Here is a 26,187-nt window from a genome sequence, read left to right as displayed (position 1 = left end):
AATTATAAATTTGATCTATATCTATTTCTGAGATATGATTCAAATCATAAAGAGTACAAGTATATGATAAAAAATAGTAAAGTGTATTTTATGAGACATGACAAAAAATTTTATGATCCAATAATATCTGGACTATTAAATGATTTTGGTAATAAAATATATTTTTTAAATTTTGTAATCATTTTTCATTTTTATTTAATTTTAATTATTAATTAATTCTTCATATATTATTTTATAAAATTTATCCTGTATTTTATCAATAATTATTTTATTATTTATCAATTATCATCTATCTTATCTTTAAAATATTATCATTAAATTCTATAAATATTTATCTTTAATCTTTTTAATTTATTTTAATGTAAAAATCTTAATTTTATCTTTTTTTAATATTAAGATAACCAATTTTTTAATCTATCGTCAATTTATTTTTTAATTATCTAATTTTATAATGTCTGAATTTCTTTTTCTTTTTTAATTTTTTCTTCAACACATTGACACAAATCAACTAGATTAATTCATTGACATGGAAACACATACCAGATAGATCAATCCACAATTTCAAATCAGTAGATCAACATTTAGTGATAAAATTGCATACCCTTCAATTGAAGATAGCAATTGCAACATACATAATCAATCGCCGCCATAATCAAATCCTATCAATAATAATGCTGACTGACAAACCATTAAAATCTTAAATCCTTTTCAATCATTGGACTTAAAAATTAAAATGTTTATATATAGTTCCACATATGACCAACAAGATCAGCTACTATACCAGTTTTTCTTTCACTTATAAACCACATCCATAGACAATTCATCAAAATTGGGTAATTAAAAAATAAATTGATAATATATTAAAAAATTAATAATCTTAAAATAAAAAATAAAATTAAAATTTTTAAAATTAAGAAAAGAAAGATTAAAGATAAATATTCATAAAATTTAATGATAAAATTTTAAAGATAAAACAGACTATAATTGATGAATAATAAAATAATATTTATAAATAAAAAATAAATTTTATAATTAAATAATAAATAAAAAATTAATTAATAATTAAAATTAAATAAAAATTATTTAATAATTATTAAAAAACATATTTAAATACTAAGACTATTTATTAGTCCGAACATTGTTGGACCATGGAATCTATTGCCGCGAGACATGTTACAGTTATTGAAACAATATTTCCATATCAGATGATGTTTTCTAATTCTTCTAACAATTTTACATCTACTACTTATCTCACTAAGTTTCGGATAGAAGAAATCACTTCACCTCATTTAATTGAACCAACACCAAATACTCCTGCAACCTCAATTGCTTCTGATCGATTATGTTTTAAATTGTTATGATATGATTCATAAAATTTGAAAGATTTAGATTTGGAATTTAAAGATATAATTTAAATTTGAATTGAGAATCAAATTTAAAATCAATAACAAATCTTATACTATATATATATAAGCCAAGAGTACTTGAAAAAAAAAAAGAGAATAAAAACATAAGGATTTTGTTCCTTTACCTCTACACACATAAATATATGTGAACCTGATTCTTGGAGAAGAATTTTATGGCGTGAAAAGAGTTGCAAGAGGTTTCTCAATTTAGATCAGATGTCCATTGGTCAAGGAGTTGATAGCAAAGGTTGGTCTCGGTGTGGATACGTATAACGCCTTCGTACCATCGAAGGAAAAAGTGATTTTTACTAGCGTACACAGGTATTTAGATCTGATCTATATATTGCATATTATTAGAATAAAGTTTAAGCACAAAATAGATCTTTAAGGATTACTTTCTTTTCTTCCGCTGCGTGTTTTGAACACATGGTAATCCTTCAGAAAATGATATTGATAATTTTTGTCTATAATACTGTGTGATTCTAAGGTACCCTGCCTATCCTATTTAGAGCTCCTTTAGTTAAATTAAGGTTTGATTATTCTGTTAGTCTTATAGTTTATTAAATTTATAATTAGGTCTTTATATTTTTTTTTTCAATTTAGTCGTTGTATTGCTTTTAATTTTATAGTTAGGTTCTTTTTAGTATAAAAAATATTAGAATTAATAGAATATTTTTTTATAAATTAAAGATATTTATAATTAAAAATTTAATTAAATTTTTTACTGTATATATATGTTGAGAGAAATATTATGTTTAATTTAACGCTTTTGACATGAAAATGACCTAATTACAAATTTAAAAGTACTATAAGAATCCAATTAAAAAGAAAAAAAATATAGAAACCTAATTAAAAATTTAGTAAAACTATAAGAATCAATAAAATAATTAAACTTTAAATTAGTTATATACTCTGTATTCAATTGTGATAATATAGTGAAACATAGATTAACAACATCATAACCCATTTGAGAGTGCTGTAAAGCAATTCCAGATGAGACATAATTTTATTTAATTGTTAAATCTGTATGTTATTTTGACAATGGTTGATATAATAATATTTCTGATTAAACTGAAAAACTAAAAAAATAAAGTTGTTTGATATCTAAAAGTATGGATACAATCAAAATAAATATCTTCTAGTTACAAATTCCATATTTTCTAGTAGGTGCAAATATTTAGAGTTAGATCTTCATTTTCTTCAAGATTTAGTGAACAAAAAATTACTCTATATTGTTTACATACCCTCTTAAGACTAAGTGGTAGATTCATTGACAAAGTCTTTATCACAATATTGTTTAATAGATATAAGCGTAAACTAAGGGTATTCCAAAGTCCATATCTTAGTTTGAGAGAAATTTTAAGGATGAAGAAAAAATTCAATTACTGAACGGTTAGTGAGTTGTGAGTTGTAAATTGTCCAGTTAGTTAGAGTCACTGTTCAGTCAGTTAAAGTATTAATTCTTAGAAAATCTTGATCTCAAATGTAAGTATAATTAGTGTATATATAAGAGGACTCTACTCATTTATGTACACACTTTTATATTTTGAATTTACAATTAAATATAAACTTTTTTTTATATGTTTACCTTATCGAATTTTAAATTATAATTTTAGAATTAAGTTAATGTAATTTTTAATTAATCTTTTGTAAGATTATTGTATCAAATTTAAATGTATTATCTTATAAACTGTCAACTATAATAACTCACATAAATTAACCACTTAATAATATAAGCACAACGACTCACGGACATTAATGGATAAAATTAACTTAAAAATACAAACACGACGAACCTTAAAAATATTAATTGATAAAATTAACCTAAACATACAAACACAATGATCAACAAAGATCTAGGGACCATCATCATCGCCAACTCCACTCGGTCTAGCACGTTGAGGATATCGACTCTGACCAGTGACGGACCCAGAAAATTTATGTTGGGGGCAAAAATAATACACATTACTATCAAAATATATATTAATTTAAATTTAAAAATATAAAAGTGCACATTAATTATTCGAATAAAAAAAAAAAAAACCAAAAATTACATTAGCCGCTAACTTTCTTCACTTCAAATTTTGAAGGTACTTCTATTCTTGTTTTCATATTTTGAAAATGTTGAATAATTGTTTTATTATCAACTTGATTGAATGTCTCTCTTTCTATATATGTAACCAAACAATCATTCAACCACTAATCTTCCATTCGATTACGAAGTCGACTCTTTATGATGTTTATAGCAGAAAATGTTCTCTCAACTGATGCCGTTGCCACAGGTAGAATCAAAGCTCATTTCAACAGAAGAAATACTAATGGATAAATAATATGCTTTTTTGTCTCAAGTAACTTTTGAGATGATTCACTGATTCTATTTATATTTGAGAATTGATCATCAAGATGCATATCCAATATAAAATTCTCAAGTTGACTCAAGTGCCAAAAGTTGAGTAGAAGAGAATTCATGTGGATAAAATTCAGCTAAACGAAGCAACTTCTCCTTATCAAACGCAAAAAACGAGTCACTTGGATTCAAACAAGCTATACAAAGAAGTAGCTCGGTATTTACCTCTGTAAAACGATTGTTAAGCTCTTGAAGTTATCTATCAACCATTTGATAAAATAATTCAACTTGAAAATGATGCAAGTTTGAGACTTTTTGGATTTTGCGCCTTGATCTTTCTTGTGTTACAAATATGTCATTCATATTTGGAACAAGAATATTGTGACTATCACAAAATAGTGAAACTTCATTGAGTAAAGAGAACCAACCATTGTCTCTTATACTTTGCAATCGTTACTTGGACACTTTAACCAATGTCATAGCATTTATAATGTCTTGATCACTTCTTTGTAGAGTTTAAGACAACTCATTAGTAACTCCTAATATACTTTTCATTAAATGTAAATTGAATACAAATTTAAAAGATTGAATATGATTCAATAATTGACATACTTCAGCTCTTTGTTCAGGATTATTTCCATCTTCCTCAATGACTTCAAGAACTTCTATCACTGAAGAAAAAATAGAAATCAAGCTAAGTATTGTATCATAATGTGAGCCCCATCAAGTATCACCTACCATTTTCAATGTTGTTTCTTGATTTAAGCCACGTCCACTAGAAACATCTCAATTTTGTAATGCAACAATTGTCTTTTGTATTTGACTTTCATGAAGCATATCTTTACGTTTACAAGAAGCTCCAACAATATTGCACAAACTAGCAAGAAAATTAAAAAATAGTGCAATTTTGACCTGTTTCTTTGCAACAATCACAAGTGCTAATTGAAGTTGGTGAGCAAAACAATGAACATAAAAAGCACAAGCATTTTCTTTCAAGATCAAACTTTTTAAGCCATTAAATTCTCTCTACATATTACTAACTCCATCGTAACCTTGTCCACATATCCTTGCTAGGCTTAAATTATGCTTTGCTAATAAAGATTCCAAAGCTACTTTTAACGACAATACATTTGTGCTAGAAACATGGACAAGGTCAAGAAATCGCTCAATTACAATCCCTTCTTTGTTCACATACCGCAAACAAACAACCATTTGCTCTTTAACAGAAATGTCTCGAGCATCATCAACTAAAACAGCAAATAAATCATCTCCAAGATCATCAATAATAATTTTAGTAGTTTTACTTACAGTAGCTCTAACAATATCTTTTTGAACTTTAGGTACTACTAGTTTAAGGTTTCCATGAGCATTTTTGAAAATATGATCAATCTCTGTATTATGTTGAGCAAGAAAGTCAAGAAGCCCCAAAAAATACCTTGATTATTTGAATTGTGTGATTCATCATCATCACGAAAAGCCAATCCTTGTCGCAATAAGAATCTAATGCACTCAATTGTTGTTGTTAAGTGAGTTCGGTAATCTCTTTTAGCTTAGTCTAAATGCTTTTGAAAAATAACTTCAATATGTTGCTTTTGCTTTATGAGTGCTTCGCATTTTCTTCGAATTTGATTATGAGCACTATCATGATTTTCAACATGTGTTTGTAATCGCTCATTCTTTTTCCAATTTGAAAAGCCATCTTTTACAAAAGCATCACCACTTGTACCATCAGGTTTCATAAGATAACAACAGAGACAAAAGACAACATATTTTGAAATACTATATTCCAACCAATTGCCAAATTCATCAAACCAATCAGCATTAAATCTACGGAGAGAAGTTCCAAAATATGTTTGTGGAAAATCATGTCTCTCTTGGTTGACAAGGACCTTTTTGCAAATAAGCTCGTCTAACTTCATCTCGTCTAAATTGATCAATTCACTTTAAAAATTTATATGCAACATAATTACATATAAAAGAATAGAACGAAAGATAAACAAATAAATAATAAGGATCACTAAATTGAGAATAAAATAAAATATACAAATTCATGAAGAGAATAAAGAAAATAGATTAATACCTAAACTATAATTGTTTGAATTAAAACTTACAATTAAAAATATCAAAAAGAGAAACAATAAAATTTAAAGATACATAGAGTCATAGAGAGCTATATAAAACAAAATAGAGAATTTAAAATTTACCTTTTGATGAATAGAAGATGACCACAAGACAAGGAATAGAAAAAGAAGGTTGAAAATATAAAACTAAGAAGGGGGTTTAAGAGAATAAATGAGTGACGGCTGGAATTTGAGAATAGAAGAAGACTAAATTTGATTAGGTTAACTAATAGTCAAAATGATAGAAAGATAAAATGAATTTGGAACTTTTAATAATTGGATTTAATTTATTTGTAGTGGGGTCATTTAAAATTTAAAATGGGCATATTATATATATATATATGTGTGTGTGTGTGTTTGTTTAAAAAAATGAAATGAGAGTGAGAAAAGTGCCCCCATTACTATGCATGGGCCACGTGGACGAGTATTACGTCCGACATTTCTAGTTTGAATAGTTATAACGGTTATACTTTCAGTTCCAATTGCGCCTTCTGAACGTGGAGATACGTCGGCTTGTTGCATGAATACTGGTATGCTATCATTGGTGGATGAACCACCATTCACATTTGATAATTCATCAGCCATGTGAATGATCTTCCCACTTCGTAATCGCATACACTAAGAGATTACTGGAAAAATAATTATTTTGACACACTTCGATTTAAAACTGTCCCACCGGGTGTGCCAATTTGTTTTGTCGATTTTTAGCAAATCGATGGTGGTTCGATATCTAGTGTTTTGGGAGCGAAACCTATTCATCTGTGCGAGTACCAGTTTTCTAAAAGTGCATCAAAGCGTCTTCGATTAGACAAATGTTGAAAATAAAGATAAAGTAAATTTGTAAATTGATGAATGAGACTTAGAAATTAAAGTTTTGAAAACTAAATAGATGGTAAATGGAAAGGTTTGCATGAAAATTAAAATAGAACAATAAAAATACCTTCGATTAGATCAAAGGACTTTAACATAAGGAATGAAATACAGAAAGATAAATTAGACAAAGAAAGTGAAGAACACTTGGTAAATATGATTAATTGAAATGTTAAATTTACAGAAAAATAAATTGAAAGAAAGAAAAAGATGGAAGGAACCCTACAGAAAATGTAACTCGATCGCAAACTCAGGAATTTCCTAAGATGGGAGAATGCTAGAGTGTGTTTTCTGAGTCAAAGTTTCAACCCTTATTCCCTAATACTTCATAGTATTTATAGGCTATCTTACATAACGTATAATTAAGTTACAATTAATTACAATTAAATAAAAATTACAAATTTGAAATACAATCACTCTTGGTAACCGTTCCCGCTGCGTGATTGTAGATATTCCCCATGTGTTCCTCGTGTGATAGAAGCCACTAACATTCCCATTTCCACAACTATTCGACCAGCTTTTCGAAGGCCTTACTCAATTTCTCAAATCGAGTCTCCTACTTGATTTAGCTTACTCGATCAACAAAACAATCGAAATCCAAATCAGCGCTAATTACTTCCAACTTCATACTCATGCGCGTGTCTTTTCGAGAAATTACACTTAACTCTTTTCGATCCAACTCATGTATATCAAAAATATTTTTTGATCAACAAGAAGATAACTTACTATGATTCATCACAATGTTATTTCTTCTGTTTTCTCTAGCTAATTTTTTCAGAAATTTTTGTGCATGACTAGCAACTTATTTTTGCGTTTTTGTTTTGACATAATCTTCAGAAATTCTTTTCCACTTGCGTTTATAACCTAATTCTTCGTATCCTCTGAGAAATAACCTGTCAAGACACATTTTTTAAAAATAATTATTAACAAAATTTATTAAAAAATTACAATGGTATATGATATTTTTAGAGGATTTTTTTCAAAAATAAAATTAAAAAATTAATTATTTTCCTATACATGATTTTTTAACTTTAACTTTTTAAATATGATTTTTTTATTTAGGGCGAATTTGTCGCACTTCCGGTGAACTCTATATTTTTTTTATAGAGTTTGCTAACCCCTGGCGAACTTCACTTCAATTTTTTCCGAATTCCACGTAACTCAAATTTTTATGCCATTATCATGATTTTCAAGAATACATAAGAGTACATAAAAATACACAAACAATAACTATGGCTTCTTCAACATTATTGGCATCAATGGCAACTATTTAACAAGGATTTTTTTCTCTTTATAAATTTGAAAAAAAACATTATTTTTATTAAAGTACTCTGGAGACAATGATAATGATTGTCATTGTCCGTTGTGAAGTTTAAAAATTTGAGTTAGTCATCTTTTTTAGAATTTGAAGGGAAGTTCAACGGGGTGTGAAAATCGTATTTAAGAAATTAAAGTTAAAAAATAGGATTTAGGGAAATAATAAATTTTTTTATTTTATTTCAGACGAAAAAAAATATTTTTAGATATCAAACCATTTTTTTCTAATTTATGTTTTTTGTTTCCAAGTCCAAAAAAATGTTATTATGCTCGTATAATAATAAATAAAAGAGGAGAAAAAAGGAATAGAATAATACATACTCATTCTCTTGTTGAGTCCAATCAACTGTTTTCTTTCTTTCACTAGTCTTTGTTAAAGGTTGGTGTTGGATTGTGTTGGTGTTGGAAGGTTGGTTTTGTTGACTTGTTCCGGGGAGGGAGAGTGGGTTGCGTTCCAATGTGGTGGGAGGTGCAGCAAGTGCGATGGAGGTGTGATGCAGATTGATATAAGATTTATGGATGAGACTAATGTCGGTGATGAGCTTCTGGAAGCGTTCCTGTATCTGCATGGGGTCTTTCCGGTGAGACAAGCAGCCATCGCTGGAGCTCCTGTCACTGTCAGCTCTGACACCATGGCCTCCGCTCTCCCTGCTGCTGCTGCGGTTGTTGCCCGTCGTGTATGGCTGTTTGAGAAGTTGTTGTGGCCGCTAGAACCACGCCAGAGCTGCCGTTACTTGGTTCAGTCGTTCCTTTGCCGCCAGCGTTGATGGTGACTTGAGATGTGTCTCTGTCGTCGAAAAATGACGCGGTGATTGGCGGAAATTATCACCGGAGCCGTTGCCATTCTATTCATTTGTTACTTTCTAAATGCAGTAAGTGATTTCTTTTTGGAACCCTTGAGATATAAGTTTCTGTTTTCTTATGTTGAGGTTTTGCGACGTTATTGTGATATGGTTGAATGTCGGTTATTGTGTGTTGCGTTTGAAGTTGCGGTTATTGTTGCGGAAGCGATATGGAGTTGTGGTTACAGCTGCATCTATTGCAGGCTGGGAGAAAAATGAGTTTGATGAGTTTTAGAGTTTTTGAGTTTCGACAATCGAGGTAGGAGCGCTTTTCTTAAACTCATTTTATTGTAAAAAATTATTATAAATCGATATTGATGTAAAAAATATATTTTTGGTGATTATGTGAGTCTTATGTATTAAATTGAGTTAATTTGGATGAATGAAATTATTTGCTTGATTGAATTATTAACTTCTTGGGTTGGCGTACAGTTGTAGGGAAAGTCTAATTTAAAAAGTTTATTTGATTGAATATTATAAAAAGTGATTTTCTTGGTTTTAGAGATGAATTGGTATTGAAAATGAATCGACTTTGAAAATAATTTATTGAAAATGAATTGACATTGAAAATGGTTGAAATTGGAAGCAGTTTGATATTTGAACATGATTTGATATCAAAATCGGTTTAAAATTGGGAATGATTTAATATTTGGGAATGGTTTGGTTTGAAACTGTTTGAGAAGGCTGAGAATTCTGAATTATTAGTTGATGCTATTGAAGTTGATTTAAAATTGTGATTAATGAGATTGGTTGATTAAATTATGGATTTTGTTGATTTTCTTGAGTTGAGTGATGTTGTTGTGATAATGGTTTATTGGAAGTGATTTGAATGATTGAGAGATGTTTGGTTTGATTTGGTTGGGATCCTTGAAGGGTGGCAAAGTCTGAATTTTAGAGGAAATGTTGCCAAAATTTTTAAAAAAATTGGAGATTTTGTTTGAAGTGATTATTTAGAAAAATTTGGATTTAAGAATTATATCATTTGATTTTGATTTATTAAGAAAAGAGTTAATTAGGTTTTGAGTTTTATTTATTTAAGAAAGGAATTATACTATTTTGAGTTCGATTTATTAAAAAAAAAATCATGTTTGAGTTTGATTTATTTCAGAAAGGAATTATGTTTGGAGTTCAATTTGATATGAAAAGACTTATGTTGAGTTTGATTAAAGAATTATCTTTTGAGGAGTTTTGGTGAATTTACAGTATTTGAATTTGATTGGCGAAGAAAGATGATTTTTGGGTCTCGAAAAATTATTGAACTTGAGAATGAAGTTGAAAGTAGGCTTTATGCAATTACTTCAAATCTAAGAGTTATGCTTTTGGAGATTTTCAATCGGAATTGAAGAATGGATTATCGAGGTTAATTTGAGACTTTTAATTTGGTGAAAACGAGTTTTATCGAATTGATCTAAATTAAAGATGAAGTTGAGGATTCCCTCTCTTGTTGCGGTGGACAAACTTGAGGTTAAGGATTCTCTCGCTTGTCGCACCGAAAAGTTGGATAGAAGGTTGAGGATTCCCTTCGGTTCGATTCTGCATTATTAATTCTAATTTTGGTTATGGTTGACTATGTTGGATTGAAATGAGTTTTGGATTGATATGGCGAAGACGGTGGTTTTATTTCACTTGCGGAATAATGAATTTTGAAAAAGATACAGGTTATTATGCCTACGAAATGTACAAGGTACTCACCCTGCGAAAAATACAGGTTATTCTACCTGCGAGGGGTACAGAGCACTTAATTTTGCGAGGTGTGCAGGACACTCAACCCTACGAGGTTCCCTCTGTATGCAAGGTGTACATGGCACTCACCTTACGAGACTATACTATTTATATAGTGTAAAGATCGCAAATTAATTAACCGCTTAATTATAAAATAAAATAATAATTTAATTAACCGAAATAGGTTCAAAAATATAGAAATGTTATTTTAAAAATATAAAGGTTGAAATACGGATTCAGTAAATTTTTTTGAGGGAAAAAGTATTTTTCTACAAAAAATTGCGTAAAAACGCATACTGGTAATTTAGTCGATAATACCAGTTCAAATATATCTGGTGCTGTCTGAGAATAATAAAAACAGTAGAAAATCTTAGAAAAATATTTAGATTAAAAATTGGGCACTAATTCAAAAAAATTTAACCTAAAATTGGGACAAATGAACCTAAAACGCTATCGGGTTGTACTTGAATCCAAACCCAATATATATATATATATATATACAACTTTTAAAGAGCATTCAGCTCATTTTAACCTAATTTGAGGGAGAGCGGCGCTGAACTTGTGAAGAGAAGAAGGAAACTCCATTTCCCTATTCATCTTCATCTTGTTTTGCTTGCAACTTGAGCTATGGAGCTCCGATTGACCAGCTTTCTCCTTTGCCGGAGTTTCCCGTCAATGTGCTTCCGCCGGAGTTTCCCGTCAATGGAGAACAAAGAGTTTGAGATGGTGATTGCTGCTTGTCTCACCGGAAAGACCCCCATGCAGATACAGGAACGCGTCCAGAAGCTCATCACCGACATTCAGCAATAAGCATTTCAAACTCTTTGTTCTCATCCTCACTCCAGACGGGCTCAGGCTGTGCCTGAGGTTGTTGATAGCCACACACGTCAGCGGCAGACTGCACCACAGGCACATTGCCGGGAAACTCCGGCCGAGGCGGAAGCTGAGGCTGAGGCTGTTGATTACCACCCAAATTGGCGGCAAACTCCAGGGGAGGCGCATTGGTGGCAAGCTCCGGCAGAGGCAGAAGCTGAGGCCGAGGCTGTTGATTACCACCCACATTGGCGGCAAGAATGTGGTTTTCGTCCCAAGTCCAGACCGGATGATACAGAGGCAGAGACTGAAACTCAGAGGGCCACTGAAACTGAGGTAGTTCTGCCTCTGTCAATGGAAGCAGTGATTGAAACGGAGGCTCCTCCCACAGTTGCATAGTTGAGAAAGTATCTAATTCTTCTTCACTCATTCTTGGATTAACTACTTCTTTTTCTTCCTTTTAGGATTCTAAATTAGATTATGGGTACTTCTTCTTCTTAGAATTTGCAATTGGCCAATTTTATAGTATCTCTGAGGAGTTCTTTAATTTTGCTTAATTTATCTTTTGTAGTATTTAATTTTCTAAAAATGAGTTATTTTTATATTTTTTAAATTAAATATTAAATATTACTTTATAATCTTTTTAGATACTCCTGCAACACTAAATACTCCTGCAACCTCAATTGCTTCTGATCAATGTAGCAGTCCAAAATCACCAAGCCAAACCCCCACTGAATAGCTGTAATTACCAAACCAAACACCGTACAATCTGACTTCAACTCAACTCAAAACCGTTTACCCATCAGAGGCTTAGAAGTATGTCTTCCACCTTTACAACCCTTAAATACTCACTCAATTACAACCAGATCCATATCTGGGATAACCAAACCATAAGCCTTGGCCTCACAAGTTATTGATCTTATCAACAATATATCAACCAGTGTCAAACAAGTACTAAATTGTCCACATTGGAAAAAGGTCATGGATGTTGAGATTCAAGCATTGAATAGATGTCAAACTTGAACACTCACTGCACCATCACAAAATGCAACAATCATAGGCAGCAAATTGGTATTTTTCCGTTAAAAAGAACTAAAAGGGTGAGATACTAAGTATAAAACAAGGTTGGTAGGTAAGGGTTTTCATAAAAAAGAGAAAGTGGGTTATGACAAATCTACTCTAGTGTGTATGCTCAACAAAGTCATATATGGTTTGAAACAAGAATACTAAATCTGATGTATCACTCTTTGTTAGACATAATGATGCTCATGTTATACTCAAATGACTTTAGTGGGTGTATAACAGATCAATAGTGGGTGTATAACAGTATTTAACAATGACAAGACCTGATTTAACATATAGTGTAAATCGAGTGTCTCAATTTGTCCAGCAACCAACCCTTCAACACTAAAGAGAATCCTCAGATATTTGCAGCGTATAGTGGATAATGGAATTGTGTTCACCAAGTCTACTGATTTTAGAATCTTGTCATTTGCAGATGCAGATTGGGGAGGAGATCTTGAAGACAAAAAAAAATCAATCACAGGATATTGTGTATACTTAGGAAAAACCTTATAGCTTGGAGGAGTAGCACTACAGTAAGTTCAGCTCAAACTAAAATCATGTCAGTTTAGCAATTATTGGAGAATTGCAAATCCCATACATCATTTTCTTCAAGACTTAGTGAACCAAAATTCACTCTATATTGTTCACACACCCTCTCAAGACCAAGTGGTAGACTCATTGTCACAACATTTGTTTGATAGATACAAGCGCATACTAAGGGTATTCCGAAGTCCATATCTTAGTTTGAGAGGGATATTAAGGATGAAGACAAAATTCAATTACAAAACAGTTAGTGAGTTGTGAGTTGTGCATTGTGCAGTTAGTTAGAGTCACTGTTCAGTCAGTTAAAGTAACCATTCTTAGAGAATCTTGATCTGCAATGTAAGTATAATTAGTGCATATATAGGAGGACTCTACTCAGTTATGTACACACTTTTATATTTTGAATTTACAATCAAATATAACACTTTCTTCTTTTTCAAGTTATCTTTTCCTATTTTGTGGGAAGTGATGAGAGATCTCATAGGTGATCAAGAGAATGTGTGGGCCGATTGCATTGATAACTACCCACCAAAATCATTATCTAACCCTTTCATGGAGAAGTATAGTTGGATCAATGATGTTGAGGATGAAAGCACCGCTGAGATCCCTGATTTTCTCAAGTAACCTCATCAATCATTACAAGGTTTTATTAATTTATTTTCATATTCGGTTAGAGTTGTAATCATAGGTGTATTTATTTTGTATCATACATTGTGCGACTCTTGTTAACACTTTTAACGTGCATATTGGTAAATATGTGAGTCCGTTCGATGTATGATACAAAATGAATATTTTATATATTTAATTTTTCGATGTATTTTTAAAGAAAGGACAAATTAAAAGGATGGGGGCGCTTTTTTTTTTTTTTTCCTTTACTTTAGATTATTTTTTCACAAGCATTGATGTTAATGTGTATTTTTTAGTAAATTTTTATGTAAACTATATACTTGCTATTGTTTAATTATATATTTCTCTCTCAAGGAATGGTGGTTATAAATCCACAAGAAGGAAAGTGTTGTGTTGCTTCTATATATTTAGCATTTAAATCTAGAATTTAAGATTTAGTATTTAGAATTCACAGTTTTAGAATTTAGGATTTATAATTTAGAATTTAAAATTTTAGATTTAGAATATGAAATTTTGTACTTTAAAGTTTAAGAAGAGTTTCACTTCATATTTTTTTAGAACATATTAGTATTTGCCTTATATATTGTCTTTTACTAAATAATACATATGTTTTATTATTGAAGTATTTACGATGTTGTTATTGAGATAGGTCAGTCATCACCCCATGACTGTTGCATGCCATTGTGATGGCAATGGCTGGAAATTTTGGGGTGACAGCACCTTAAAAAGCAAACTTTGGAATTTGATGATGGAGAAATCTTTCAATGGAGCAAAGTATATCAAGTTTTAATTATGTCATATATTCTTAGAGTTAAATCTCAAATTCGTCCCTGAAAGATACCTCGATCTCTATATTAGTCCCCGAAAGATACCCAAGTTAATCACGTTTGTCCTTCTGTCAATTCTCTTAGTGACCTGGCTAACGTCTACTGATGTGTTTCGTTAGCTTCCAACGTGGAAGAGGCCAATGTGTCATAACCGATTGCTGACAAGGTAAGTTTGGCAAAACAGTTCAAATCAGTCCCTAATTGTTTGAAACCTAATCCTAATTTCGACGATAAATACGTCGTTTTCAGCAATCAGTGGGCCATATGCCTGGGTTAGTGTTGAAATTGCTGGTTTGGGGCGACGATGGAGGCAGCAAATGGAGGCCATGGTGGTGGTGTGTCGTTCTACTACACTATGCCTCTGCCAACCTACATGTCGTCTTCTTCTTCTTCTTGGATATCATCTGAACTTTGGAGATGGCTCAACTTAACTTTTGCCCTTTTTGATTGTGATGAGTCTTCTCTTGCGTCCTCTTTGTTAGCCTTCCTCTTTTCTCTATCACTATTTTCGTCATCCTCATTAGTCTCTGTCTTCTCTCTGTCACCGTTTTCTTCATCGACAGCCACTGCAGGCTGTTTGGCACTTGAATTATCTTCTGATTCCAACGTGGATGCTTTTGGATTAGACTGTTCAGCTTTATCTTTGTTGCTAGATGCTCTGTTCTTGGCTGATCTTTTGAATTCCTCCAGAAATGAGCGGACTTCTTCATTGTTAGCAAGATCCAAAGGAGTCTTTCCTGCCCTTGTCTTGGCAGTAAGACTCGCCCCTTTCTTAGCCAAGTACCTAACAAGCTCCAGATGGGAACCTTGAGCTGCGTAGTGTAATGAATTCATGCCTTTGCGAGTACAAGCCTTGATGGATGCACCAGCTGCAACTAGAGCCTTAACAACTTCCAAATGCCCCTTCTGAGTAGCAAGGTGTATTGCGGCCATGTCATCCATAGCAGAAGCACCAACATCAGCCTTATTCTTGCACAGATAACTTACTATCTCTGCATGTCAAAGGAACAAAGCTAATTGTCAAAGGAACAAAGTGGAAATTACACATTAAGCACATAACAAAGTACCAAATCATTTCCAGATAAAACATGCAGCACAACTCTGTTCATGCAACAAAAAGATAAAAAGCATAAACAGTAAGTCAACAGAGATTCCAATACAATGGTATTAGGGAAGCTAATCCACGATTCGATACAGATAGGTCAAAAAGGAAAGGGAAGAAAATCACGGTGCAATGGATTCAATTATCATCAGAAAAGAACAAGTTAAACTTCAAAGCAAACGAATTGAATGGAGAATTTACCGTGGGAATCGAACAGAGTGTTAGGGTTCCTTTAGCAATTAGTAGTGATAATAAATGAGAGGAGGATACGGTGTTCTCGAATGCTTGTCTCTGGAATTAACAGCCAAAGGGTTTGAAGTCAAAATCATCTGAACAGCGACGAGATCACCGGACCTTGCCGCCGTATGGAGCTCGTCGCCGGTGCTTCTTCTCTGTGGGTTGCCTTTACCCATCTCCACACGTTCCTCTCTTGCTGCTTCACTTCACACACTTTAAAACGAACCAACCACAAAATCTCCATTCTCCCCACAAAACGACGCCGAATCATGACTATCAGGGCAATCACTCAAAACAACGTCGTTTTTCTTCTCTGCCAGCGTGGCAGTTAACGTCACATATCAGCAGACGTTAGCCAAGTCATCAAGCGACTTGACGGAAGGACGAACCTGATTCAGTCGTGTATCTTTCAAGGACTCTTTTGATTAACTTTATTTTTCGGGGACTAATATAGAGATCGGAATATCTCTCAGGGACGAATTTGAGTATTAACTCTATATTCTTAATTATTATTATTAGCTTATTAATTAATTATAACTAACATCTTGTTAGTATATATCATCAGGTGACAACATCAATTTACAACCTTATTCTAGGAAAACTCTATTGTGATCATTATGGTACAATGAGGATAGAGGAAACCGTGACTTTTCATGCAAGATTAAATTCAAAGAGCAATCAATCATTGATAAAAACCTCACCAGGTGCCCTTTCATATATATATATATATATATATATATATATATATATATATCTTACTAGGAAACTATTTGAGTGAATTTTTTTTTATTTACTATTTTGATTATCAGGTGTTTATCACATTGGCTGTGATCATTTCTACTTGAATTTGATGTCACTTCACTCTAAATGAGAGAGGTGGTATCCAATTAAAAAACAGAAAAGTTAAGGTCAACCATTTTTGTTTTTACCAATTTTAATCAGTTTTTTATGGTATTTTTTTAGGCCAATTTTACGGTATTTCTTATTTGGTGTTTAAATTTGGTCTAATATTTTTTTATTAGCAGTTAGTCTAGATTGCTGAATTAAAAGAATTAGACTGATAATTTGACTAAAAACACTAAATTCTGTTGGCTCTTGAACTTTCTCCTTATATGTAACTTAATGCATTGTAATTTAAGTTGTGTTGCAGGTGCAAGGCGTAGTAGAAGATAAATATGGAGAAACAATGGCAAATATATTTGGAAAATGGGGTGAGAGCTTGCTTTATGTTATTGGAGGGAATTCTAATAATAAGAAGAAAGCAGGGAAAGGCTCTAATTCTTCAAAACCCATTCTCATTTGGAAAACCAACCCACCACCTGAACACCAAACAAAATATAACCTTACACAATTTGCCATTACACTTAATGAAATCACACCTGGACTCTAGGTTTGTAATTCATGTTTGATGCATATCACTAATTGATAAATAGGAACTTAATGTGCTTCTTCATTCACTTTTTTATTTATGATATTAATTTCTAAAATATGTGGGATATTTAGTGTTGACTTTTTGAATTAATAACACACAGGAAAAGTTGCCACCAACAGATTCAAGACTAAGACCAGATCAAAGGTATTTAGAAAATGGAGAGCATGACATGGCCAATTCTGAGAAGTTGCGGCTGGAACAAAGACAGAGAGAGGTACAAAATATTTTCTTTGAAGATATTTTATAATTTATTTTACAGAAACAAATATTTTATTAATTTTTAATAAAATATAGATAATAAAAATTTAATTGAAAAATTTTATTTTTTAAAGGGTAAGAATTTAATTGAAAAATTAGTAAAATTATAAAAATAAATATAATAATTAATTTTTTTTAATGACAGATATTACGAAATTGATAACATATATTATTATTATTATTATTTCAGTATGAAATTGATGAAAAACATTATTATTTCATCATAATTGGCAGGCAAGGAAGTTGCAAGAGAGGGGTTGGAAACCAAAGTGGTTTGTTAAGGAAAATGGAAGTGAAAGTTATAGTTATAATGGTGGATATTGGGAAGCTAGGGAAATTGGAAATTGGGAATCTTGTCCTGACATTTTTGGCCAAATTTTAAATACTTCTGAGTCTAATTCCCCAACTACATGAACTCTCATTGAACTTTTTATGGCCACTTATTAAAGTTTTTTTTTTTAAATATATAATATAATGATTTGCTAGCTAACTTTTTCTATAATTTTTTTAAAAATAGTTTGATGTATATAATGTATTCTAAACTTTAAATTGTTTTAATTTTTTGTAAGTGTCTTTAAAAGCACTCGTTATTAAAACTCATCATTATTCCCAACAGAGTAGCTTCCCAATTCCAACCGGTAACAACATTATTTCTTGCTGTCACTTGCTCAATTATTTCAATGTTAGGTTTCGGAATTCGGTTTAAAAGTCATAGTTGATTAGATTCTATTGTTTATGGGAAGCAAAAAAACTCATTAATTGTAATTGAACATAAACATTGTTCTTGTAATGTATATATCTTGATGATCCGTATATGTGTTTTAACTTCTGTAATTTTATATACACTTTTGTAATTTTATGTGTTGGAAATAAGAAGTATGACCACAATTTAATCAATCATGTATTAAATAATTTGTTATTGTTATTATATTAAAATGTTAATATAATAAAGTCCTTGATTAAATTTAGAGATTTATCATTGTGATAATGATCATAATATTGAGAGATAAATCTTTTATAATTTAATCTAAATTGTTTTTGGTCATAGGATTATTAAAAAGAACATTAATAATCTGAAAAGATAAATATATATATATATATATATATATAATGGTTTTTATTGGATGAAAATTAATATATCTCATTTATTAAATTATATATATAGATGGTGCATATAGAGATATGACCATTGAACCGACTCACTTTGAGAATTCCTAATGGTTATAATTACTGTATATTTGTCAATAGGATATTCTCAAGATTAACATAGTAATAGAGTTTTCTTTGACCTGCGATTGTCATAGTAATTAACAATATATTTATTATACTTTGATTCCGGACACCTAATACCCTAGGGTGCTAGTTGAATGGATATTTGGTATGATTTAAATAATTGTAGAATTAATAATTAGTCAATAGGATATCTGTCAACTCTCGGTAAAGAGTTTGAGCTCCATAACTATAATAACTGAGATGAATAAAACCTTGGCCAAGGGGATTGAATGAATGAAGAATGAGTTTCTTAGGTCATTCACAGTTCATTATAATAATGGTAACAAGTTAGAGTTTGACAATTAAACCATACTCTAAAGTTAACCAAGAGCGGAAAAGATGGTAGGAATTATACTTTGTTCTTCTAAGGTTCTTAGTAAAAATATATTACTTCATACTATTGGGTCGTTGAGGAGTGTTACTAGACGCCAACCTTGATTAGTAAATTTAGTATGACTAATTTACTACCCGCTTACATTTTGTTTGGATGAAAGATGGAAAATGAGAGGAAAGAAAATGAAAGGAAAGAAAATGGAAGGAAAGAAAATGAAAGAAAAAGTTGATTTTCTTTTATGTTGTTTGGATAAAGAGAAAATGAATAGAAAGAAAATAGAAGGAAAATTTTCTTGTGTTTGGATGAAAGGAAAAGTAAGAAGAGAGAAAATCATAACCAAGTGAAATTACATTAATACCCTTCTTTATATTATATATAAATTATAATATACCAATATATTTAAATTATTTTTTTAATAAAAAAATTATCCAAATTATATTTCAAAATTTTAACGTGTTTTCTTCATTAAAAAAATTTACTTTTTTGGATTTATTTTTATGAATTTATTCTTTTTATTATCTTTTAATGTCATAAATAAAAATATATATTATTCTTTTTAAAAATATATAAATAAATGATCACTACTCATACTTTACATTATTAATTTCCTTACATATTTAAAAAAACGTTTCACTAAATTGTATTTGCAAAATAAAATATTATCAAAAGTTGGTAGCATTTCTTTCCAAGTAAGTGCGACAAAAAATCATATACAATTTTTATAAACATATAATAAAATGCCAAAAAAGTAATAACCAAAAGAACTCCTAGAGAGTACTATTTTATCATCAGACAACACTTTTCAAAAGGGTAATTTTTGATGGTCAGCGACATCGCCTACTTCCAAAAAATCAATTCTACATTGCTTGAGCCATATGTACCCATCTACTTCAAAAAAACAGAGTTTCTCCGAGTCAAAATTATTAACACAGGATCGATTTTTACTGGTACTAAGCAGTGTACTTGTTGTTCCTAAACATCTTCAAGTTATGATTCCTGCACGAGCATATACAATAAAGACAAATTAATTCAAAGATCATAGTTGATCATGATAATCTATTTTATCGATATTTTTCTATTTAAACAACCAGTCAATCTCAAAGTATATATACATAAAGTGATTTATTTCCAACCATGGTTAACATTAATAAAGCAGAAAATGATAGAGTTCTTTAAATACATGAAGATATACCCATAGTATATGACACTCAGAAACCCATAATCAATTAATGAAAGCAATAACCTCAAATGATGAAGAAATTAAGTGCGTATAAAAGTTATACCTGTAATGGTTAATGTTTTAAGAAAGTACCATATCTCCCAAGCGAACACCTGCAGCTGTCATGAAATGAAAAAGAGCATCCAATCGCATTTCAGGTGGGATCCCAAAAATTTGGCGCTTTTTCTGCTCATTTTCACATAAAAACTGATAACACTGCATCCAAGCTGAACCTATCAGACCCAAGTCAGTCAACATATCCCATACATCTGATTCGCTATAAAGGCGAGGCCTACTTTGTTGCATAATAGCCAACCCTTTTTCAGCAATTGCAACTTGTCTTTCAATTAACGAGACTTGCTTTTCGACAACCGAAACTTGCCTTTCAGCCACAGAAGCTTGTCTCTCAGCTGATTCAACCTGCCTCTGAGCTACGTCATGTAGCTTAGTAGATAGATAAGTACCCTCTTTGACAGCATCGGCCATGGTAGTAATTTCCAAAGCAACTTTCTCATATTGTGCCTCTAAAAAATCATTCATAGGAGACTTACGCTTTGTTCCTCTTGACGTCGAAGTCCCACCTAATTGATTTGGTTGACTATGAGGAGCACTTGGTGAATCTAAATTAGCAGAAAACGTTGGAGTATCATGTCCCCTACTAACATCTTTGTCAGAAAATCCAATGTTTTCAAATGAGTCATTCAAATCAATGTGATCTCTATCAATTTCTTGAATCCTTTCTCGTGACGTAGCAGCCCCTTTACCAGTAGCTCTATCAGCTCCGAACAACTCCTTCAAAGTATCATAATGCTTAATTTGCATTTTTTTTCTATTTTTCTGCTTGTGGTTTCTCCTACATAAACAAGTGTTGAAATTATTCGTTGACTAACTTCATCAATAGTATAAGTAATAAAAGCAAAGTTTAAGATACCTTAATGAAGTCTTGCCACACTTCCTCTTCAGCTTCAAACTTTCTAGTTACAGGATTCCATGCAAATCTACTTAAGTGATGAAATAAGTCATATGCCTCAGCAAAATGATCTTTCAATGTCTTCATTCTATTCTTTATGTGATTCTTTGTTATGTGAGGGCCTATTGCTATGCTCAAAGTCTTGACAACATTGGCATATGCTTCAGTTGTCCACGAGCCATCATGCCTATTACCTTTCGATGCTTCCTCTGCTAATGCATTTAGCAAAACTTCATCCATATCATCAAACCATCTTAAGTTGTCTTTCGAAGGTTGATTGGCTTCTGCTGTTTTATTTCCCTTATTCGGCATTACGTAACCTGTAACAATCCCATAAAAAATCCAATCAAACACTTCTGAGTGAAAACTATACATACATATATATCCATATTCACATATAAGAAACATAATCACCTATAATGATTGATACACATTCCACATTTCGAATGCAATGTTATCTCTTAACAACGATGCATGCCTATATTCCTCATCACGTGGTTGATTTGATTGTGATCTATCTATGCTTTGTTCTTGTAGCAATTCTCGATCAACCGCATCAATTATAGACTGATCAACATCGACACCCATTAAAAAGTTATGCAGTATGCAACATGCCAAAAAAATGTCTCGCATAGTTTCAAATGAATAATAAGGTTCTGTGTCACCGGCTATAATTGGGAATCTTTTCTTTAAAACTCCAAAACATCTTTCGATGACATTTCTTAATGAAGAATGTCGGTGGTTGAATAATTCTTTGGGATTTTGTGGCTCTCGTACTGAATACTCTTTCAAGTGATACTGAACACCTCTATATGGTGTCAGTATCCCAGGCTTTAGCATAAATCCAGCATCGCCTAAATAGTATTTTCCTACACCAGTTACACACAAAAATTAAAGAATTGCATACTTTGACTATGAATTTAACTTTATATAGACAATTTCGTAAATAACACTAGCACAGACCTTCGGGTATTCGAAATGGATGTTCCCTACTTAAAGCATCTTTCAAAATTCTTGAGTCAGAGGCATTTCTTTCCCAACCAGACAAAACATAAGTAAATTTCATATCAAACCCACAGGCAGCAAAAACATTTTGTGTGGGGTGATCTTTTCTTCCCCGAAAACGAGGGGATTCCGCCCTTGATACCTTCACACGGCTATGAGTTCCATCTATAGCTCCAATGCAGTCCTTGTTTAAAAAGTATATTGACATATTAACATAACAATTTTGTAATTATTTCTGTTACGGCCCAGCCCAGGACTCCTGCGGGTCAACTCGACCCAAGCTCCACCCGGCCCGGCTACGCGCCCTTCAACCTCTCTAACACGCGTCCCATACAGCTCACACACAGCTATGGGACAGCGTCCCTGGAAATATGGGTCTGACCTCCAGAGGGGCCCAGGACTGACATGTATATAAGGGGAAGAATGGCTCTTCCCCCGAGGTACGTCACATCCCTACACCACCCTCATTTCGTCTGCTCATATTCTGACAAGAGCGTCGGAGTGTCTTTGCAGGTGGCACCCCCCTCTTCTCTCACACGACGTGCTCGGGACCTCGCCAGCCCCGGACTGGAAAACCGTGACTAGACGAGCCCTTTCCTTCACCCTGGATCCTGACCCGAACCGTCCGGTAACCGACCTACCGAACATTGGCGCCATCTGTGGGGATCGTCCATGGACTTCGTACTAGTCCAGACTGGGACTGGCAGCGAGGCCGCGCCTCCCGTGCTTGGGGGAGGCGCCGTTTTGACAGAAGCCCGACAACGGCAGAGGTCGCCTCCGAGGGACGCGACGCAGACTCACGAAAGACGCCCCTTCGGAGGAACTGGCGACAACCACGCCAGGATAATGCAAGAGTTGCGCCATAGGATGCAAGACTTAGAATGCCGGCTAGTCGAAAGAGAACGCGACCAACGCACCCCGGAACGAAGCCCCACCCGTTCCCGTTCAAGGAGCCGCTCGAGGCGCTCACCCAGCCCCCAATACGAGTCGGAGAGCACGGGGGGACGGGGGCGAGCCAGAAGAAGAAGTCGAGACCCCATCATTTACGCCCGACACGAGAGACAGCGGGCGTCGAACAGAGGCGAAGAGGACGGTCGTCGGGAGAATGACGAGCCGGGGAGAACTACCCGGGGACCAGTGATAATAGGAGCGACCCCTTTCCACCGTTCCGTACTCGAGGTCCGGCTGCCGAAACACTTCGACAAGCCAACAGACATGAAGTATGATGGAACACAAGATCCCCTGGAACACTTGACGGCCTTCGAGGCCAGAATGAACCTGGAAGGGGTAGGAGACGAGGTCAGATGTTGCGCCTTCCCGGTCACCTTGGCGGGCCCGGCGATACGGTGGTTCAACAACCTCCCGCAGGGCTCGGTGACTCGATTCTCCGACATCAGCCACGCCTTCTTGGCTCAATTCACGACCAGGATTGTCAAAGCCAAACACCCAATCAATTTGCTAGGGGTGACACAGAGACCCGGAGAGCCGACCAGGAAATACCTGGACCGTTTCAATGACGAGTGCCTGGAAATTGACGGTCTAACGGACTCGGTGGCAAGTCTATGCTTGACGAACGGGCTCTCGAATGAGGACTTCAGGAAACACCTTACCACAAAGCCCGTTTGGACAATGCAAGAGATCCAGTGCGTGGCCAAAGAATACATCAATGATGAAGAAGTCAGCCGGGTCGTGGCTGCCAATAAGCGGCAGCCCGCCTACAACCAAGCCCGGCACTATGAAGGCAGAGAAAGACCAAAGGAACACGCCAGGGACGGCGGTCCGGGTAAAACACCCAAACCGTTCCCCCGAGTTGGGAAGTTCACCAATTATACCCCCTCACAGCACCAATCAGCGAAGTTTACCAACAGATAGCGGAAAAGGGGATACTGTCAAAGCCCCAACCTCTGAAGGACAGGACGGGAGGAAACAAGAACCTCTACTGCGAGTACCACAAGGGCTACGGACACAAGACTCAAGACTGCTTCGACCTAAAAGACGCCCTGGAGCAAGCTATCAGGGATGGGAAACTTGCCGACTTCTCCCATCTTATACGGGAACCAAGGAGACGTAATCGGGACCACGATAGCAAAGATAGATCCCGGCCAACAAGGCAACGACAGGAACCAGAGGGTGACGACCACGGCCTTACGGTGGTAAACGTGGTAACGGCCAGGAATACCGCCCCAAGCTCAAAGTCAGCACAGAAAAAAGATGCCAAGGTCCTAGCGGTCTCCACCTCGACAGGTAGAAGTTTCCGAGGTATCCCACCCATCTCCTTCGGCCCAGAGGACCAATGGTTTGACGAGGCACCGAAAAGTCTGCCCATGGTCATCACGGCCAGGGTCGGAACGGGCCTCGTCAAACGAATCCTAGTAGATACGGGGGCAGACTCAAACATCATGTTTCGAAACGTTTTCGATGCCCTGGGACTAAGGGATGCCGACCTGACGACCCACCAGCACGGTGTGGTAGGGTTGGGGGACCACTTCATCAAGCCAGATGGAATCATCTCACTCCCGACCTCTATGGGACAGGGGCAAAAGTGACGAACAGTCATGGCAGACTTCGTAATATTACGAGACTCCACGGCTTATAACATCATCCTGGGGAGAAAAACCATTAACGACCTGGGGGCCGCCATTAGCACAAAGCTGCTGGTGATGAAGTTTGTCACTGATGACGGATCGGTAGGATCCATCAAAGGCGACTTAGAAACGGCAGTCGCTTGCGACCACGCCAGCCTCTCTCTCAGGAAAAAATCCAAAGAAGCGTCTGGGGTCTTCCTGGCTGACCTAGACGCCAGAATAGACGACAAACCTAGACCAGAGCCAGAAGGGGACTTGGAAAAGTTCAGGGTCGGCGAGGAGGACGATAAGTTCACATTCATAAATAGGAACCTCCCCCACGAAATGAAGGAGCCATTGATGGAAATGATCAGGGCTAATGCCGACCTCTTTGCCTAGACGCCTACCGATATGCCCGGGATAGATCCCCAGCTCATATCGCATCATCTGGCCGTCAAGGCGGGAACCAAGCCAGTGGCCCAGAGGAAGAGAAAAATGTCGCAAGAAAGAGCAGAGGAGGTAGCCAAGCAAACGGCCAGCCTCCTAGAAGCAGGATTCATCCGAGAACTGGACTACTCGACTTGGTTGTCAAACGTGGTCCTGGTCAAAAAGCACAATGGGAGGTGGAGAATGTGCGTAGACTACTCTGACCTCAACAAGGCGTGTCCCAAGGATTGCTACCCTCTACCTAACATTGACGCACTCGTTGACGCAGCGGCGGGGTACCGGTATCTGAGCTTCATGGATGCCTACTCAGGATACAATCAAATACCGATGCACCGACCTGATGAAGAAAAAACGGCGTTCATAACACCAGGAGGAATCTATTGTTACAGGGTGATGCCTTTCGGTTTGAAAAACGCTGGGGCCACGTACCAAAGGCTGATGAATAAGATAATCAGTGAACTCATAGGCAAAACAGTAGAAGTCTACGTGGATGACATACTCGCGAAGACTACACGACCCGACGACCTCCTTAGCGACCTTGATGGTGATTTTTCGTCCCTCCGGCAACACGGCATGAGGCTTAATCCGCTCAAGTGCGCGTTTGCCATGGAGGCCGGTAAGTTCTTGGGATTCATGATTACTCAAAGAGGGGTGGAAGCCAACCCCGAGAAGTGTCAGGCAGTTCTCCAGATGAAGAGCCCGGGCTGTATCAAAGACGTCCAACGACTTGCCGGGAGGTTAACGGCTTTGTCCCGATTCCTCGGCGCATCAGCAGCAAGAGCCCTACCCTTCTTCAATCTAATGAAAAAAGGAATGACGTTCGAATGGACCCCAGCATGCGAGGAGGC

The 26,187-nt window shown here is 34.7% G+C and overlaps 1 protein-coding gene, 1 long non-coding RNA gene and 3 pseudogenes across 3 annotated transcripts; 2 read left to right on the top strand and 3 right to left on the bottom strand.

Annotated features, from left to right (window-relative positions):
• Nucleotides 1-4,539: 4,539 nt before the first annotated feature.
• LOC148550071 (uncharacterized) lies at nucleotides 4,540-7,240 on the bottom strand (annotated as a pseudogene).
• A 3,915-nt stretch (nucleotides 7,241-11,155) lies between these two features.
• On the top strand, nucleotides 11,156-14,010 carry LOC148550070 (uncharacterized). Its single transcript, XR_015895504.1, has 2 exons — nucleotides 11,156-11,844; nucleotides 12,936-14,010. It is a non-coding gene; the product is annotated as an uncharacterized LOC148550070 (long non-coding RNA).
• Nucleotides 14,011-14,868: 858 nt separating this feature from the next.
• On the bottom strand, nucleotides 14,869-16,014 carry LOC107611753 (uncharacterized; annotated as a pseudogene).
• Nucleotides 16,015-16,107: 93 nt separating this feature from the next.
• LOC148550069 (oxysterol-binding protein-related protein 1B-like) lies at nucleotides 16,108-18,331 on the top strand (annotated as a pseudogene). The gene is made up of 5 exons (XR_015895876.1): nucleotides 16,108-16,119; nucleotides 16,404-16,542; nucleotides 16,989-17,228; nucleotides 17,371-17,484; nucleotides 17,763-18,331. The product of XR_015895876.1 is annotated as an oxysterol-binding protein-related protein 1B-like (transcript).
• A 2,103-nt stretch (nucleotides 18,332-20,434) lies between these two features.
• LOC107613351 (uncharacterized) lies at nucleotides 20,435-21,635 on the bottom strand. Its single transcript, XM_088496132.1, has 2 exons — nucleotides 21,285-21,635; nucleotides 20,435-21,193 (listed from the first exon to the last, which is right to left on the bottom strand). The coding sequence occupies exons 1-2, from the start codon at nucleotides 21,633-21,635 to the stop codon at nucleotides 20,435-20,437; spliced, it is 1,110 nt and encodes a 369-aa protein (XP_088352258.1).
• Between the last annotated feature and the right edge of the window lie 4,552 nt (nucleotides 21,636-26,187).

The sequence above is a fragment of the Arachis ipaensis genome, chromosome B8, assembly GCF_059453495.1.
Source record: "Arachis ipaensis isolate K30076 ecotype BB chromosome B8, ASM5945349v1, whole genome shotgun sequence".
In the NCBI taxonomy this organism is placed as follows: Eukaryota; Viridiplantae; Streptophyta; class Magnoliopsida; order Fabales; family Fabaceae; genus Arachis; species Arachis ipaensis.
The sequence above is the reverse complement of the archived record's forward strand: the minus strand, read 5'-3'. Positions and strand labels throughout refer to the sequence as shown.